Source organism: Nycticebus coucang, chromosome 6 (assembly GCF_027406575.1).
Source record: "Nycticebus coucang isolate mNycCou1 chromosome 6, mNycCou1.pri, whole genome shotgun sequence".
Lineage (NCBI taxonomy): Eukaryota > Metazoa > Chordata > Mammalia > Primates > Lorisidae > Nycticebus > Nycticebus coucang.
The window spans coordinates 7,296,329-7,311,908 of record NC_069785.1 but is presented as its reverse complement, the minus strand read 5'-3'; the positions used below and the strand labels follow the sequence as shown (position 1 = coordinate 7,311,908).

Genomic DNA, 15,580 nt, shown 5'->3' with positions numbered 1-15,580 from the left:
CATATGCCAGAGGTGGCAGGTTCAAACTCAGCCCCGGCCAAAAACTGCAAAACAAAAACAAAAACAAAACAAAAAGGAGTTCTTGAGAAACCCCTGAAAAGATCCCTGGGTTTCCCTAGGGCCTGGCACCACACTTTCATATTTTAAGAAATTCTGTTTATATATAATAAATTAATGTTTCAGAGAATCTTTGTTACTGTTCTCATAAACAGTGTAAAAGTATGGTTTGATAAATGAGTAGTAATAAAATCAAACAGTGCTATTAAATACCATGTATATATGAAATATATATTCAATGTATACATTTGACCCTAGGTAAATATGTATTGATTCATGCAATCAGAAATGTTGTTTATGGTACCAGATTCAGCCTCCTAGAAACTTTGGCTCTTTAGGGTTCTAAGAATAGAATGTAGTGAGTAAAACTTAGGAGATGTTATAATGCCACAGGAATCAAGCAATAGCCTGGTTCTAAGTGGGAACCAGGATTTTACAAGTACAATATTAGAAACCATTCCTCAATCTATTCCTGATTCTCACAGTAATCTCTCTCATTACCATGGCAACCCAATCATACCTGTGACAAACATATTCTGAGCACCCCTACTGGGGAAAGAGAACGAAAAAAAAAAATCTCTCAACCCAGAAAACCTCTCCATGAAGGCAATAGAGTTTTGTTGAATAATCATTATACTAGAATGTGATGCATACATCACAATCAGTTAAGAGATTGCAAAGAAATCGCCAGTTTTTATACAGCCCAGCACATACAACCTATTACAGATAACGTTCTCAAGAGATAACTAGTCCTCAAGAAAGAGGACTTGACAGCACCCTTGTTCACATTGTTCACCCTAGAATCACCTGCTAATTGAGGCGACTGTGCTAGCTAATTAGCTTTATCCAAAAGAAAAAAATAAACTTATGTCTTCGACAGGAGATAATTTTTTCCCCTTAATGTTAATTTACTTATTCTTCATTGAGGTCAAAGAAGTCACTGTATAATTGGTCACATGAGGCCATTATTAGCTTTGATGCTTGTTTATGTGGATGAAATAGCCGTAAGACACTTTAATTTCTACTTTAGTATTTATCATATATTTTGTGTTCCTTTACAGGTGTGTCTCCCAACAAGTCTGTAAGGGATCATGCTTTTTAGTTGCCATGTACTGAGTGATTACTAAGTGACAAACATTTACATGCTTTATGCTGCTTACCTTATGCGCTCTCCCAGGAAACTATGATTTTCATATTTTAATCTCCATTTCCAAGCTTGGGAAACTGAGGCACACTATGGGAAAATAGGTTGCCCAAAGCTATGTTGAGATTTAAGACTTCACCTCTAAAACTGTTTTATTAATCTCTGAACGCCCTCCCCTCGCGTAATCGGGATTGAGCAACGCGCGACGGAGTTATGTGTAAGACATGCAGTTACAGCACTGTGAACGCAAGGTGGCGCTGCAAACTCGGCCGCAGTGTTAACAGCTGGGTCACTTTAAAATTTACAGATTTCTTTTTTCAAATTTGGCATTAACATAAGGGTACATAAGATTAGGTTAGTGGGTTTGCGTTTGTAAGGCAAAGTCTTGAGTTGTAATTGAGTCCATCATCCAGGAGGTGTGCCGTATAAGCCCTACCTTTTACCCCTTAGGTGGGAACTTACCGAGCTCCTCCCCTGCCCGCGACCTAGAGGTAGTTTTGCAACTGGGAGCGAGCCAGTACAGTAGTTAGTTCTTGCTTCAAGTTTACAATCCAGCCGGCCTAGTGGGGGACACTAACAATAGGCAAGGATCACATGATGGTTTTAATAAAATGCCGTGGAGCACTGCAGATGCTAGCAGTGTCTGGGAATCTGGGGTGGCCTCTCGGGGATTTAGAAAGGTTTCTTCGATGAAGTTCCAACGTGAGAAGTGATTGAGGACTTAGACTTCCAGGAAACCTAACAGCGAGTGTGAGGCCCTTCTGCTAGAACGAGCTGGGCGTGCTAGAAGGACCGAGAGAGGCTAGCATGGCTGGAAGGAGCAAGACACAGCCAAGAGCTGCAGCTGGAGGGGTAGGCGGGGTCCGGCCATGCAGGGTCTCGCAGCGCGAAGATAGGAATTCTGGACTCTGTCTCGAGGCTTTAAGTGACCCGATCAGATTTGCATAACCAAGCACACATCCATCACACCAGGAGGGCACCCGGCTGCAGGTCACCCCGGAAAGTCCCACAGGCTTGGAGCAGCACACAGGTTGAGTAGCAGATCCGGTCTCAGCAGCTACCAAGTGACTTGTTCCCTCGCAGGAGGCTAAAATCAATCCTCTTAAGTACGTCTCTCCTGAGTTCAAGTAAACATGCTGGAAACAGCTGGGAAAGGAGTTTCGGGCTTCGAAAACTCTAGTGAAAAAAACTTGCTTAAAGCATTCCTCTTCTTTGTAGTGGTCCCGGCGCGCAGATGGGGGAGAGGGAGGGTGATGGGGACCCCTCCCCCAGGCGGGGCCGGGGGCGCAGGTGGCGGAACCCGGACCAGACCCAGTAAAGCTCGGCGGGCGTGAAACCAAGTTCATTGAGGACAGAGGTTCACACGTTGGCCATATACAGCGAGGAAGGGAAAGGCTCGGCGGGGACAGTCCCCTCCTGGGGGTTCAGGTGTTACTGGGGAACCACTTTGACGGACAGTTAACGACATGATAATTAGCTCTAAGTCACTTTCCAATCTACTGTGCCCGGGCTGTCCGGCCCCCAGGCGCGGCAGTTAGTTGCTCCCAGAGGACTGCGGCGGGCCCCTGTTGGACGCCGCTCCTGACCTTCCCCTGGACCGGGCGTCCATCCGTCTCCTTCCCAGGAGGGCAGAAGCCACCTACCTAACGGCACCGCGCCTTAGGATTTGGGGGGCACCTAGCCCAGAAATCTAAGGTGCGGCGTCAGGTTAGACCCCAGCAACTGGAGCTGTGCCCAGACTCGGCGTGAGAGCGGCGGCCCGGGGCCACTAACGGTTCCCACACGCCCGCGACAGCCCCAGTCCCGGCGGGGTCGGCGGGAGGGGACGCGAAGGGCAGGGCGGGCTGGGCAGCCCCGGTGACCCGGGCTGGGCCGCAGGGGAGACCCGAGGCGCCGCCCCTCGCACCCAGGGGACGGCAGGGCTCTGACTCCGCGTCCGGGAGCCGAGGCCAGAAACTGCTAGTTGAGCTGTTGGGTGCACCGGCCGGCCGCGAACCCCTGGAGAACACGCCGCAGGCAGACGAGGGAAAGTTCCCGGGAAGGAAGAAAACCTGGCGGGAACCTGAGGAAAACTCCGCGGTCTCCAGGGCACTGCTCAGGGCGCCGGCGCCGCCCCGTCCTCGGGGCAAGCGGCTCGGGCGTGTCCGGAGCTCGCGCGGGACACCGGGTCCCGGCCGAGGGCGGCGGCGGCGGCGGCGGGAGGACCGGGCGCTGGGGGCGCTGAGCGGCGTCCGCGCTTCCGGAGCCCGGCGGGCGGCTTCCGGCCGCGGTGTAAACAAGGCCGCGCTGCGGGAGGCGGGGCGCGGGCTGCGGACCGAGGCTGCTGCGTCCCCGCCGTCCCCGCCGCCCGCAGGCGCGCCGAGCAGTCCGCGGCCGAGGAGGGCCGAGCGGCGCGGGCGCAGGCAGCCAGCAGGCCCCGCCGCCCTCTGCGCGCTGCGCGCCGCCGTGCACTCCGTCTCCTTTGTCTCCTCTCCCCGCCGAGCGGTCATTCCCGGGGAGCCCAAGAGCAGCCGCAAAGATGGCTGATGGCAACGAGGAGCTGCGGGCGGACGACTTGCCGGGGCCGGCCTTCGAGAGCTATGAGGCCATGGAGCTCGCCTGCCCAGCCGAGCGCAGCGGCCACGTAGCGGTCAGCGACGGGCGCCACATGTTCGTCTGGGGCGGCTACAAGGTCAGTGGCTGGCGGGGCTGCGCCGGGCATCGCTTGGCTGTTCCCCGGGTCCGGGTCGCGGCCAGGCGTGGAGGCCGGAGGGCCGCCGAGGGCGCTCCCCCACCCTGGGCTCTGCCCGTTAGCTCGTTTGCTTGCGGGGGTAGCCTCCTCCGAGGTGTCCGAGTTCTAGGGCTGTTGTCACGCCGTGTGCTTGCAAAGCCCGCTCCCCCCAGCCCCGGAGTCGCCATTGGAGCGTTATTCTGGGGAAGGCCAGGTGCAGGTTGACGGGAGGTACACGGGCACGAAACGGGCTTGAGAGTTAAGAGAGGTGACGGTGTCACGCACACCCTTTATCGCGACTCCCGAGGCAGACTCGGCTCTCTGGAGCCGGGGCCAATTTGTGGGAAGACCCCCTGGAATTCGGAAGGCCACAGGAATGGCCTCGGCCAGCCCTGCTCTCTGCAGTGGTCCAGTCACACCTGTGCGGATGGCATCACGCTATTGCTCGGCCATTTCAGGGCTCTTTTCCTTCTGGTTTCAGCTGAGAAAAAAAATTGAAAATTTTTCAGAACACCCAATTTTTAAAAATTACTAGAAACACTCTACCAGTAACCGCAAAATCCCCAGCAACAAATCTTAACTACCGAGCACAGCTCTCCCCTGCACCGCTTGTCGTAAACAAGGGATGAGTTACCAGCCGGAAGCCAGCGCGGGTTTTCACCTGACCCCGAGCAGGGGGGTCCTCCGCAGGTGTCGACGTAAAACCTTACTCATTATTCCTCTTACCCTTTTGCTTTTAGAGCTTCCCAATAACACTTTACATTCTAGAATTATCTTTCTTTTTACTGTGGTGGCTCCAATCCATGATCCATTCCTACCACAAAGTGTTGCTTTCTTTATTCGCCTTTTGTCTTAAAAATGTTTTCTTGGTCGAGTGCTGCGGCTCACTCCTGTCATCCTAGCACTCTGGGAGGCGGAACCTGGTGAATTGCTTAAGCTCACAAGTTCAAGACCAGCCTGAGCAAAAAGCGAGACCCCCGTCTCTACTAAAAATCGAAAAACTGAGGCAAGAGAATCTCTTGAGCTCAAGAGTTGGAGGTTGCTGTGAGCTACGACGCCAGGGCACTCTACCCAGGGCGACAGCTTGAGACTCTACCTCAAAAAAAAAAAAAGTTATCTTCCTTCCCAATTGCTTGAAATTGAGTTCACTAAGCCAGTGCCTTCGACAACTTGCTTTGTGACTCTGGGTAACAGATTTTAGCTTACCGTACAGTTGAACTGATCAGAGTTGACCATTTTTTTAGACAGCTCTCAAAGATAGCTGTCCTGACACCTGCAATCTGCAATGTTCCCCAAGCCCCCAACGAATAGGCATTTGGAGAGTACTTGGCAGGGTTATGGAACTGCAGCGAGGGAGGGGACAGGTATGGAAGGACGGTTATTAATATGTGAATGAGCAAACCTCTCGGGCAATCATGCCTCAGTCTAAACCTCTTTATTCATAATTACATTTGTAGAAATCAGCAACATTTAGAAAATGAGACTTTTCTTGGGGGTGTGCAGAGGGGGTGCTAAGGTTGCCAAAGTGAAGATTTCTGGTGGTAGATTTATGAAGGCCTGGGGCTGAGGCAGGGAGGAGTGGCAGGATCCCTGAAGTCAGTGGTTCCCAATCAGCCTGTCCTCCTCCATTTTGCCTCCTGAACCCTGACAGTAGCCACAGAAGCCCTTGGAGATTGTTCCCAAGGCAATAAACCTGGCTTCCTACACAGTAGTGTTTTCCTCTTCAGGCCTGGCTGCTAACCTTCATATCAGTTCCTGAACTCACTTCCAGCCTTTCCCTATCACTGGTGGAGTGGGAAAGAGAAATGCTTTCATGGCCAACTGCCTTTTTTCTTTGTTTAATGTTCAAGCCTGTTAGATTCTTGACACCCATTTTCAGTGACCTGGAGTTGTCTACTGACATGTGTTGAAACTGGGAGGATCAAAGTCTAGAAATACCAGGCAGTTGTCAAAGTTCAGGGAAAGGATGGAATTCCTCTACATTAGTTGCTGAGTAACCTGGGGCAAATTACATACCTTCCTAAAAAAAAAAAAAATCCTCGTTTTTTGGTAATGGCAACTATTTAGAGTTGTTGTGAGGACTAAATAAAGCAATCCACAGGTAGTGGCACTCAGCCCCAGCATATGGTAAGCTCAGTCTATTTGTCAGGAATTAATACCTGAAGGGAAATGGAGCAGAACAGGGAACTTGAACTTTTGGATACGGACTTAATATTTGCAAATTAGCAGCCCTCTCCACTGCTGCTTAGAGAAAATGAGTGATGTGAAAGCTTGGCTAGATAGCCGTGTATCATAGATAGCCATGTGAGTCAGGCACTTTCAGTAACCTGCTGACTGTTGACAGGCAGTCTCTCCTAAGTGACATAACTGAACCTGGTAGATTGGTCTGTTCAGGACAGTGGTCTTAGAGATTTCCTGGAGATCTCTTAACTTCTTGCAGTATTGCAGTTTGCAGTTATTGTATGAAAAATTTGAATTAAGAGCTACTTTAAGCTTTACCTTTAGTATGTGGTATGGTCAGGGAAGATTATGTATTTAATAAAATTTTAAGACCTATTTAACTTTTCATAAAGTTAACTAGCAATTTTATAATTAGTATCTCAAATGAGATATGGAAAAGTACAACAGAGCTCTTTAAAAATGTCGATTATTCTTAATGTGTATTTTTTGATTTTCTTAGAGTAATCAAGTCAGAGGATTATATGACTTTTATCTGCCTAGAGAAGAACTATGGATCTACAACATGGAGACTGGAAGATGGTAACTGGGTACTATTGAGGGAGGTGGGGAGGACACTAAAACATTCAAATAAGGTTGCAAAGACAAATGTAAAACTCATTGTAATAAATATAATTATTTTAATTAAGGATGCCAAGCTATCTATATATTCTGAAAACAACATTCTGCAAGTTTAGCTTAGCTAGTAAGCTTAGTTACTTTAGTGTCTCTTTAGAAGTAGCTCTGTAATTGCTACTTATATGACCTCAGAATAAATTTTTGTTCAGAGCTCTACAAATAAATTTTCATAATATTAAAATAGGTACTGGCTTCAGATCCTGGAAAGATAGTAAAGGCTCTACATATTTGCATGTACTTTCAAGACATTGCAAGTCTTGTCATATGGTATCTTGAATAAGAAAAGGATTTTAGATGCTAGACTTGTTAGATTTAAGTTTTAGAAATTTTAGCTGCTAAAAATAAAGGTCTTATTCTCTTTTCATGAGCTATAATTAAATCCCTTTAAAATGTTAAAGTAAATTCTGTCTAAATTTGCCTTTTCTGTAAATTGGAGACAATTTGAAAGCATCTTTAGCTGATCTCCTGACAGTGGTAGTCAAGAATATGTACTTGGAGGTCAGGTGCTGTGGCTCACACCTGTAATACTAGTACTCTGGGAGGCTGAGGCGGGCGGACTGCCTGAGCTCAAGAGTTCAAGACCAGCCTGAGCTAGAGCAAGACCCCCCACTTCTTTTTTTTTTTTTGGCCGGGGCTGGGTTTGAACCCGCCACCTCCGGCCTACTCCTTGAGCCACAGGCGCTGCCCAAGACCCCCCACTTCTAAAAGTAGCGGGGCCTTGTGGCAGGCGCCTGTAGTCCCTTCGGAAGCTGAGACAAGGGAATCACTTGAGCACAGAAGTCTGAAGTTGCTGTGAGCTGTGATGCCATGGCACTCTACCAGGGGCAATGAAGTGGGACTCTGTATCAAAAAAAAAGAAAAAGAATATGTACTTGGTAGAATTTTGTTTCTCAAAATGCTGGGTTAGCCATGTTTGAGGATTAACAAAGTAGTTTTCCTTATGGCTTGCTCTGTGAGAACTTTGTGCTTTAAACATTTTATTCATTGTAGATCTCAGACCTGGAATAGTCCCACTTGTTTTCAGAGGTAAACTAAAAATAAACATACATAGCAAGTCAATGTTAATATGAGCTGTTTGTTAATCTTTTTCTAGAGAATTAAAAATTTATAATTGTATTCCCTTAAAAGGGGAATTTTACATACATATGTGTGTATATATTTTACTTTAAAAAGATAAGACCAGGCACAGTGACTAATGCCTATAAACTTAGCACTTTGGGAGGTAGGAGGATCATTTGAGGCCAGGAGTTTGAGACCAGCCTGGACAATATAGCAAGACTCTGTTTCTGCAGAAAAAATTAACCAAAAAATAAAACTTCGAGCTTAGCAAAGATAAAGTTATATTGTATCTGACAGTGTGAGCAGAAGACCTTAAGATCTTCTATTTCTTGATTACAATTTTTAGATTCACTATGAATACATACACTCAGAGGAGTGCCTGGCACATAGTAAGCACCACCTAGGCCCTGACACAAAGGGCTGTATCAGATTTATTTGAATGGCTAAAAGGTAACTGAATTAATCTGCCAGGTAACTGAATTAATCTACTCAAAAACAACCACTTATACCCATGTAAATAAAAAGCAAACAGTTTAGTTTGAGAACATTAAAATGGCTTATTCCTGGAATAAAAATATGAAACGTAGGCTTTCAGAACCTTTTATTCGGCTTATACACATAGCTGGCACTGCCTATGGATGGGTAAAGAGGGAAACTCATATTGCATTTCCTGCCTTTTGGTAAACTTACTTATGTTCAGTTTTTACCCCCCTCAGGAAAAAAATTAACACTGAAGGTGATGTTCCTCCTTCTATGTCAGGAAGCTGTGCAGTGTGTGTAGACAGGGTGCTGTACTTGTTTGGAGGACACCATTCAAGAGGCAATACAAATAAGGTTGGTGTTGCCAAGGGTTATGGCTCAAGTCACGTTTATTCTTACTCTCTTTCAAACCTTAGATTCCTAAGATTAGCCCTATACATATTTTTCGTCCCAGTTAAGATTTGTATGAATTTCACTATTTTGTCTACTGATCCGTATTTACCAAGGCCTTTTGTAAAATCAGCTTTTATTGGTAACTTGTGTACATTAACTTTCTAGACTGTTTTCGTGTTCTTTTTTATAGCTAGTTGTTCTCTTAGAACCCTTAAGTGTACGTAAATTAACACTGACAAAATTTTACATGTTAGCATTCTAAAAATACGGCATCATAAGAAAAGTCTTATTTGATTTAGTCAGTATTTTTTTCCAAGCAGAAAAAGTTGTCACTGTTTCCTTCAGGCCAGTAAAAGAACCTTTCTGCAGTCAATCAGAAAAGTACACGTGACACATGGGCAGACTCTTACCAATTCATTTATTTGGCAACTTAGTAAGCACCTTATATGCTGAGCACTTGGTGGTACACTGGAGAGAAATGAAGGAAGAATATGGTCTCCACCTATCAGAGCTCACATTCTAGAAGGGGCACATACAGTAAGTAAACCAGTATGACAGCATCTAGAGACACAGAACCTGGTATCTAGGACTAACTCAGTAAATAATCATTGAATCTTAAGAGTCCTTGACATTGTACAGGATCACTAAAAGGTGGTATTTGTATTGAGTAAAAATGGAAGGGCTCGTCTAGATGCAGAGATATAAGCAAACTATGTCTTGTTTTATGGAAATGCCAAGTGATTCTGCAGATGGAACATACAGCAGTGATGGTTTCAAACTGTGCTCCTAGAAATTCTAGGGATTTGAGACGCCTTGGGACACTGGAAGGAAGAGGACCTGGTAGTGGGTGGGGTGCCCTTCCCTCCATTTAAACAAATGTACCTCCACTGTTGTTTCCATATACTGAGCTTTTGTTTAATATTTTGTTTCGAGAAAGTGTTGTCTGCCTAGAAGATTTTATGAGGCACATCTCATCTATAGGTTGTAGTTCAGCTATGTATTTTTCATCGCCAATGGGGAGAAAAATAACTATGATGCAACTTAAGGAATCTTGGGAAGGAGAGAAGTTGTAGTTTTAGGGGGTGGTCAGTGGTTACTATGTCAAATGGGGTTGAGTGTTTTAAGTTTGACAGAAAAGCAGCTTGAGTGTTGTAGCAGTAGAGACTATATATAATATAAAAAATGGTAGATACATTCAGTCGCCTGGATGCGAATCCTTTGAAGGATGCTCCTGGAGTTAAGTAGACACTGAGAATGTATCTGTTATATTGAAGGTAAAATTGCTAAACCTGACATTTTTGATAATATGATCCTAATACCTATAAATTAGATCAGTACTACTCAAAAGTGCCTATCTAAGGCAAGGTAAAAAACTTGTACAAGAACATAAATGAATGTACTGATTCCTTCATCAAAAAGGTATGGCTATGGGGGAAAAGAATTAGCTGACCCAGCAGTGCGCTTAGTGACGTAGGATATTTACATTGTGTCTGTGTCGAGTTCCTAATCTAGACTCAGACCAGTCTAGCACCAGTCCGCAGTCACAATTTCAGTAGCACTGAATTAGATGGCATTCTTATTATCATAAATCACAGTTAAAATTTAGTGCTAACTGAATTTTTTTGACAGAACCAAATCTAACTGAACCCTTTGCTTCTGACAGTTCTACATGCTGGATTCAAGGTCTACAGACAGAGTGTTACAGTGGGAAAGAATTGATTGCCAAGGAATTCCTCCATCATCAAAGGACAAACTTGGTGTCTGGGTTTATAAAAACAAGTAAGTTAGCAGCAGTACAGGTTTGGGGTTTTATGTGTAAGTATTTACCACTTGGGTATCCCTAGCCAATAATAAGCATAGAACATTCCTCACAATGCCCATAAGATTAAGTGAATTAATAACACATACATGAAAGCATTTAACCTAAGACATAGTTAAGTGTTAGCCATACCATAAACCAAAAATAAAAACTCTTTGTGGCCCATCTATCCTTTGGATATTTGAATTTTTAATGTCTTATTTTTGATCAAACAGGTTAATATTTTTTGGAGGGTATGGATATCTACCTGAAGACAAAGTATTGGGAACTTTTGAATTTGATGAAACATCTTTTTGGGTAAGTGAAGTTTCATATGGCCTATGTTGAAATACATTTTTTGTTTGCTACTAGTTTGGTTCATTTTTCCTTGTAAGCAGGTGGGCTGTATAATTTTATGAACATTATAATAAAATAACTCAATTCTTATTTTCGGTAGAATTCAAGTCATCCAAGAGGATGGAATGATCATGTACACATTTTAGACACTGAAACATTTACGTGGAGCCAGCCTATTACTACTGTGAGTTACTGAAGGGTCATTAAAACAAGGCCACTTCAAGGAGGAGGGGGACATACAGAGTTGGTGGTGTATAAATTTGAGAGTTTATTCTTGTTTTCTGGAAAAAGATCCATAGCTTTCATTATTCTCAAGGAATCTGGAACTCAGAAAAGTGTAAGAAATACATGAATTGAGTAACCTAGTGACCAGTTTCATGGAAGGCAATTTTTCTGGGGTGGCTGGGTAGGAAGTGGCCACCTCCCTGGCCTGGTAGTTTAGGACCACAGGTCTAGGTAGCAGCTAGCTGCTTACACAGGTTGAGTGTCCCTTATCTGAAATGCTTGAGATTAGAAGTGTTTCAGATTGTGTAATATTTGCCTTACATACGTACCAGTTGACCATCCCTAATCCAAAGATCTGGGATCCAAAATGCTTCAACAAGCGTTGGTGCTCAAAAGGTATCCAATAGAAGATTGGGGATACTCAACCTGTAGTTAACTTAGTGCGAGACTGGAACTTAACACTACCAAAATATTAGATTTCTTTTCCCTCTGACACAGGTATTATAAAATGTGCTGGCCTTTATTTTAAAATAAAGATTAAGAAATAAAGCAACCTTTGTTTTATTAACCAGCCCATTCATTAACACATCTCAAAAGTTAAATTCCTAGTTTTGTTAGCTTTTAGTACTGTTGCCACAAAGTCTGCACTTCAGCTTTTAAAAGCCCAAGTATCTCGTATATTCTTACCCCATATCCAGCAAAGCCTGGTATTTCTTCTCCATTTGTGAAAGAGTGTTCATTTGTCTGTCACCTTGCTTGTGCAACTTTTTAACAGGGTAAAGCACCTTCACCACGTGCTGCCCACGCCTGTGCGACTGTTGGGAACAAAGGCTTTGTGTTTGGAGGCAGATACCGAGTGAGTAAATGAACAGTTTCAGTGACTTGCTTTTGAATTCTTCAAAATACTAACAATTTAATTATCCTTTTGTAGGATGCTAGAATGAACGATCTTCATTATCTTAATCTGGATACTTGGGAGTGGAATGAATTGTAGGTATCACTGTAAGATACTAAAGATTTTCAGATTTTTTTACCCTTTTCCTTATTATTAGTGTATAATCCACTTGTTTTTCTATAACTATGAATATAAGCAAGCATGATTACTAGGTCCTTAAAGAGTTTTGTTTCCAATTCCCTTAACTATATGCTAGGCACATAGCATATGCTCAATTTTTAGTTGAAAAAGGTCTAAAGTTGACTCTTGCTTTCAAAAAAAATAGTTCAGTATGCAGCATACAGTTGTTAAAAGTTTTTAAAGTCTTTTCATAATTCTGTATAAATTTTAAAAGAAAACTTCATTGGTTTTCCTGTGTTACATACAGTAGCTAATTTTAATCACAGATATTGTAACTTAGCCATTATTTTCAGAATTCCCCAAGGAATATGCCCAGTTGGCCGATCGTGGCATTCACTAACACCAGTTTCTTCAGATCATCTTTTTCTCTTTGGAGGATTTACTACTGATAAACAGCCACTAAGTAAGTCCTTTAAAAATACAATAATGAAATCATAAATCATCCACGTAGAAAAATAGCTGAAAACCAGTCTACTATAGATGTACTAGAGGGCTTACAGGGTCAGCTGGAAGGTTTGATATTAATCCTGCTTATGTAACACATATAATTGTGTACACCAGGACATACTTCCATTCTGCCTAGTAAAGAAATGACCTACAGTACTTAAAAAAACCCAAAGGGATATAAGATGCAAAGGACTTACCTGGCTAATTGCAGAGGGAAAGGCTCAGTGCCGTGGCTCCCATCTGTAATCCTAGCGCTCTGTGAGGCTGAGTCAGGTGGATTGCTGGAGCTCACAAATTAAAGAGACCAGCCTGAGTAAGAGTGAGACCCTGTCTCTACTAAAAATAGAAAAACTAGCCATGTGTGGTGGCAGGTGCCTATAGACCCTGCTACTTGAGAGACTGCAGCAAGATCTCTTGAGCCTAAGAGACTGAGGTTTCTGTAAACTGTGGCACCACAGCACTCTACCAAGGGCAACAGAGTGAGACTCTCTTAAAAAACAAAAAAGAAAAAGAGGAAAAAAAGGAAATATACTTTCTGTATCTACTCATGATCCATTTTTACTTGCTAAATCTGTGCCCTTTAAGTGTTTAACAGAATAATATTTTTTTCTGTTTCAATCAGGTGATGCCTGGACTTACTGTATCAGTAAAAATGAATGGATACAATTTAATCATCCTTATTCTGAAAAACCAAGGTATGAACTATTTGAAAGGTAATTCTTATAGTTAGTATATATAAGACTGCTAAGACCTGAAGTCATTCTTTCTTATAAAAATTTTAACATTCACTTCTCAAAAGAAAACCAATTGTTATCCTGGAATCACATGCTTCCTTTTCCATCCTCTGTGTATAAAGAATGGGGCTAGGGGTGGTGCCTGTAGCTCAGTGGGTGGGGCACTGGCCACATACACTCAGGCTGTTGGATTCGAACCTGGCCCGAGCCAGCTAAGCAAAGATAACTGTGAAAATAGCCAGGCACTGTGGTGGGTGTCTGTAGTCCCAGCTACTTGGGAGGCTGAGGTAAGAGAAACGCTTAAGCCCAAGAGTTTGAGGTTGCTGCGAACTGTGACACCACGGCACTCTACCAAGGGTAACATAGTGAGACTCTGTCTCAAAAAAAAAAGAAGAATAGAGCTGGATTTTCATTTTTGCTTTTTCCTTCCATTATGAAGTCGTTGATCTAGTTAAGAATCCATAATCATACTTTTTACCTGAGTTGAACTGCATCTAAGTTTGTCACTGAAAAAGGGTGGGGTTGGGAGGGAGAAGACTGGAAAGAAGAATTTTAAAACCTAAAACAGTGTACATGTTAAAAAAAAAAAAACAGATCAAGAACTGTTGATCAGATTAGTAGTAGCAACTGTCTAACAAAAATTAAGAAGTCAAATCATCCAAGAAGAACTTAAACATTGATAGTCATTTCTCTTATTAATCTTAAAAAGAATTGCTAGAGGAAATACTATAGTCAAAATTGGTGTTCAAAACACATTTAGATAGGTCAGCCTGCATTTTTTTCTCCCAGGCCTCTAATCCAAGTATAGTGATGCCTCTTAAGATTCCATTTGCACAAATATCTTTCCGTAGAATTACCAGGCTTTCAGTATCAGCATCCCTCAGGTGTTCTATGTTAGGCCAAGTGGTCATGTCTGTGAAGAAGGCGCATACTCCTCAGCACCCTTAAGATTTTTATTGCTAACAAGGACCTAGAAAACAAATCATTCGGTTCAGTCTCCTCACTGCATGAAAGAGGACAAGACCAGAGAGAAAAAAATAAGATAAACAGTTTTTTTAACCTTTTGCTACTTTTCTTTAATATTTTAACAACTGTGATGTTTTGGTCTGAGCTACCTGAAGATCTCTTTTCTATATAGTGTACATGATCACTTTGGTGGTTTAAGTTAACTTCAAACTGAAGTTTTGTTTTAAATGCAGGTTATGGCATACAGCTTGTGCCAGCGATGAAGGAGAAGTCATTGTTTTTGGTGGGTGTGCCAACAACCTGCTTGTCCATCACAGAGCTGTAAGTATACACTTCATACTGACTGAAACTGACTTGTGAAACCCTTTTTAATGTGCTCTTGATATCTGTTTTTCAGGCACACAGTAATGAAATACTTATATTTTCAGTTCAACCAAAATCTCTTGTACGGTAAGTAACTTTTTACTTGGCACTTAGCTTATTTTACATTGTGTTTCTTAATACTTAAGGGCAATAATGTGTCTGTGTTGATAGTTCCCTTTAAAGATGAAAATCTTTAAAGAAAGAAGGGTGGAATTTTTTTTTGTAGTTCAAATGAATATACTTCGAAACAGTAAAATGAGATTATTTTTCTCTCTTCTTGTCTATTTTCAGGCTAAGCTTAGAAGCAGTCATTTGCTTTAAAGAAATGTTAGCCAGCTCATGGAACTGCCTTCCAAAACACTTACTTCACAGTGTTAATCAGAGGTTTGGTAGTAACAACACTTCTGGATCGTAAATAATGCCTCTGATAACCTTGCATGGACAGCAGACCTGTAAAAGTCAGTGGCATTATTTGTACAATTATATGCATTGTTGTAGTTTTGCTGCTTTTTGGGTTTAACGTGCATGTGAATGGCCTAGAGAACCTATTTTTGTGTCTAAAGTTTACAATAAATGTATTTAACACCAGTAGCTGTCCTCAATTAAAAGTAAAAGAAAATTAATGCTTGGGCTAAATTTTTATACCCAAAGAATGTATTACATTTTCTTTTTGGTAACTTTAGGATATACATCTGTAGAAACATTATGCTAACCAGTCCTACCTTCAGCAAAATGGTGATGTTATTTTTTTAAAAACATTAAAATTCATCTATTATATAGCCTACCATCATAAATACAACATAAAGAGGTTTTTTTCTTTTCTTTTTTTTTCTGTAGAGACAGAGCCTCACTTTATCGCCCTCGATAAAGTGCTGTGATGTCACAGCTCACAGCAACCTCCAACTCCTGGGCTTAG

The 15,580-nt window shown here is 42.8% G+C and overlaps 1 protein-coding gene across 2 annotated transcripts; it reads left to right on the top strand.

Moving 5' to 3' along the window:
* Positions 1-3,549: 3,549 nt before the first annotated feature.
* Positions 3,550-15,252, top strand: KLHDC2 (kelch domain containing 2). 2 transcript variants are annotated; one of them, XM_053594364.1, is made up of 13 exons: positions 3,550-3,872; positions 6,592-6,671; positions 8,543-8,660; positions 10,363-10,478; positions 10,734-10,815; positions 10,955-11,038; positions 11,855-11,935; positions 12,011-12,069; positions 12,448-12,557; positions 13,224-13,296; positions 14,535-14,622; positions 14,699-14,751; positions 14,956-15,252. In XM_053594364.1, the coding sequence occupies exons 1-13, from the start codon at positions 3,720-3,722 to the stop codon at positions 15,077-15,079; spliced, it is 1,221 nt and encodes a 406-aa protein (XP_053450339.1). In that variant the 5' UTR covers positions 3,550-3,719; the 3' UTR covers positions 15,080-15,252. The 2 variants fall into 2 exon arrangements, with proteins under 2 accessions (XP_053450339.1, XP_053450340.1); XM_053594365.1 differs by having other exon boundaries at positions 3,731-3,872; positions 8,587-8,660.
* The last annotated feature ends 328 nt before the right edge of the window (positions 15,253-15,580 follow it).

What these genes read in the sequence shown, in the direction of transcription:
- KLHDC2 (XM_053594364.1), top strand. Translation starts at nt 3,720, where the DNA reads ATGGCTGATGGCAACGAGGAGCTGCGGGCGGACGACTTGCCGGGGCCG. An exon ending in GTCTGGGTTTATAAAAACAA is followed by an intron (nt 10,479 to 10,733) that starts GTAAGTTAGCAG and finishes TTGATCAAACAG; the next exon opens with GTTAATATTTTTTGGAGGGT. An exon ending in CCTTATTCTGAAAAACCAAG is followed by an intron (nt 13,297 to 14,534) that starts GTATGAACTATT and finishes TTTTAAATGCAG; the next exon opens with GTTATGGCATACAGCTTGTG.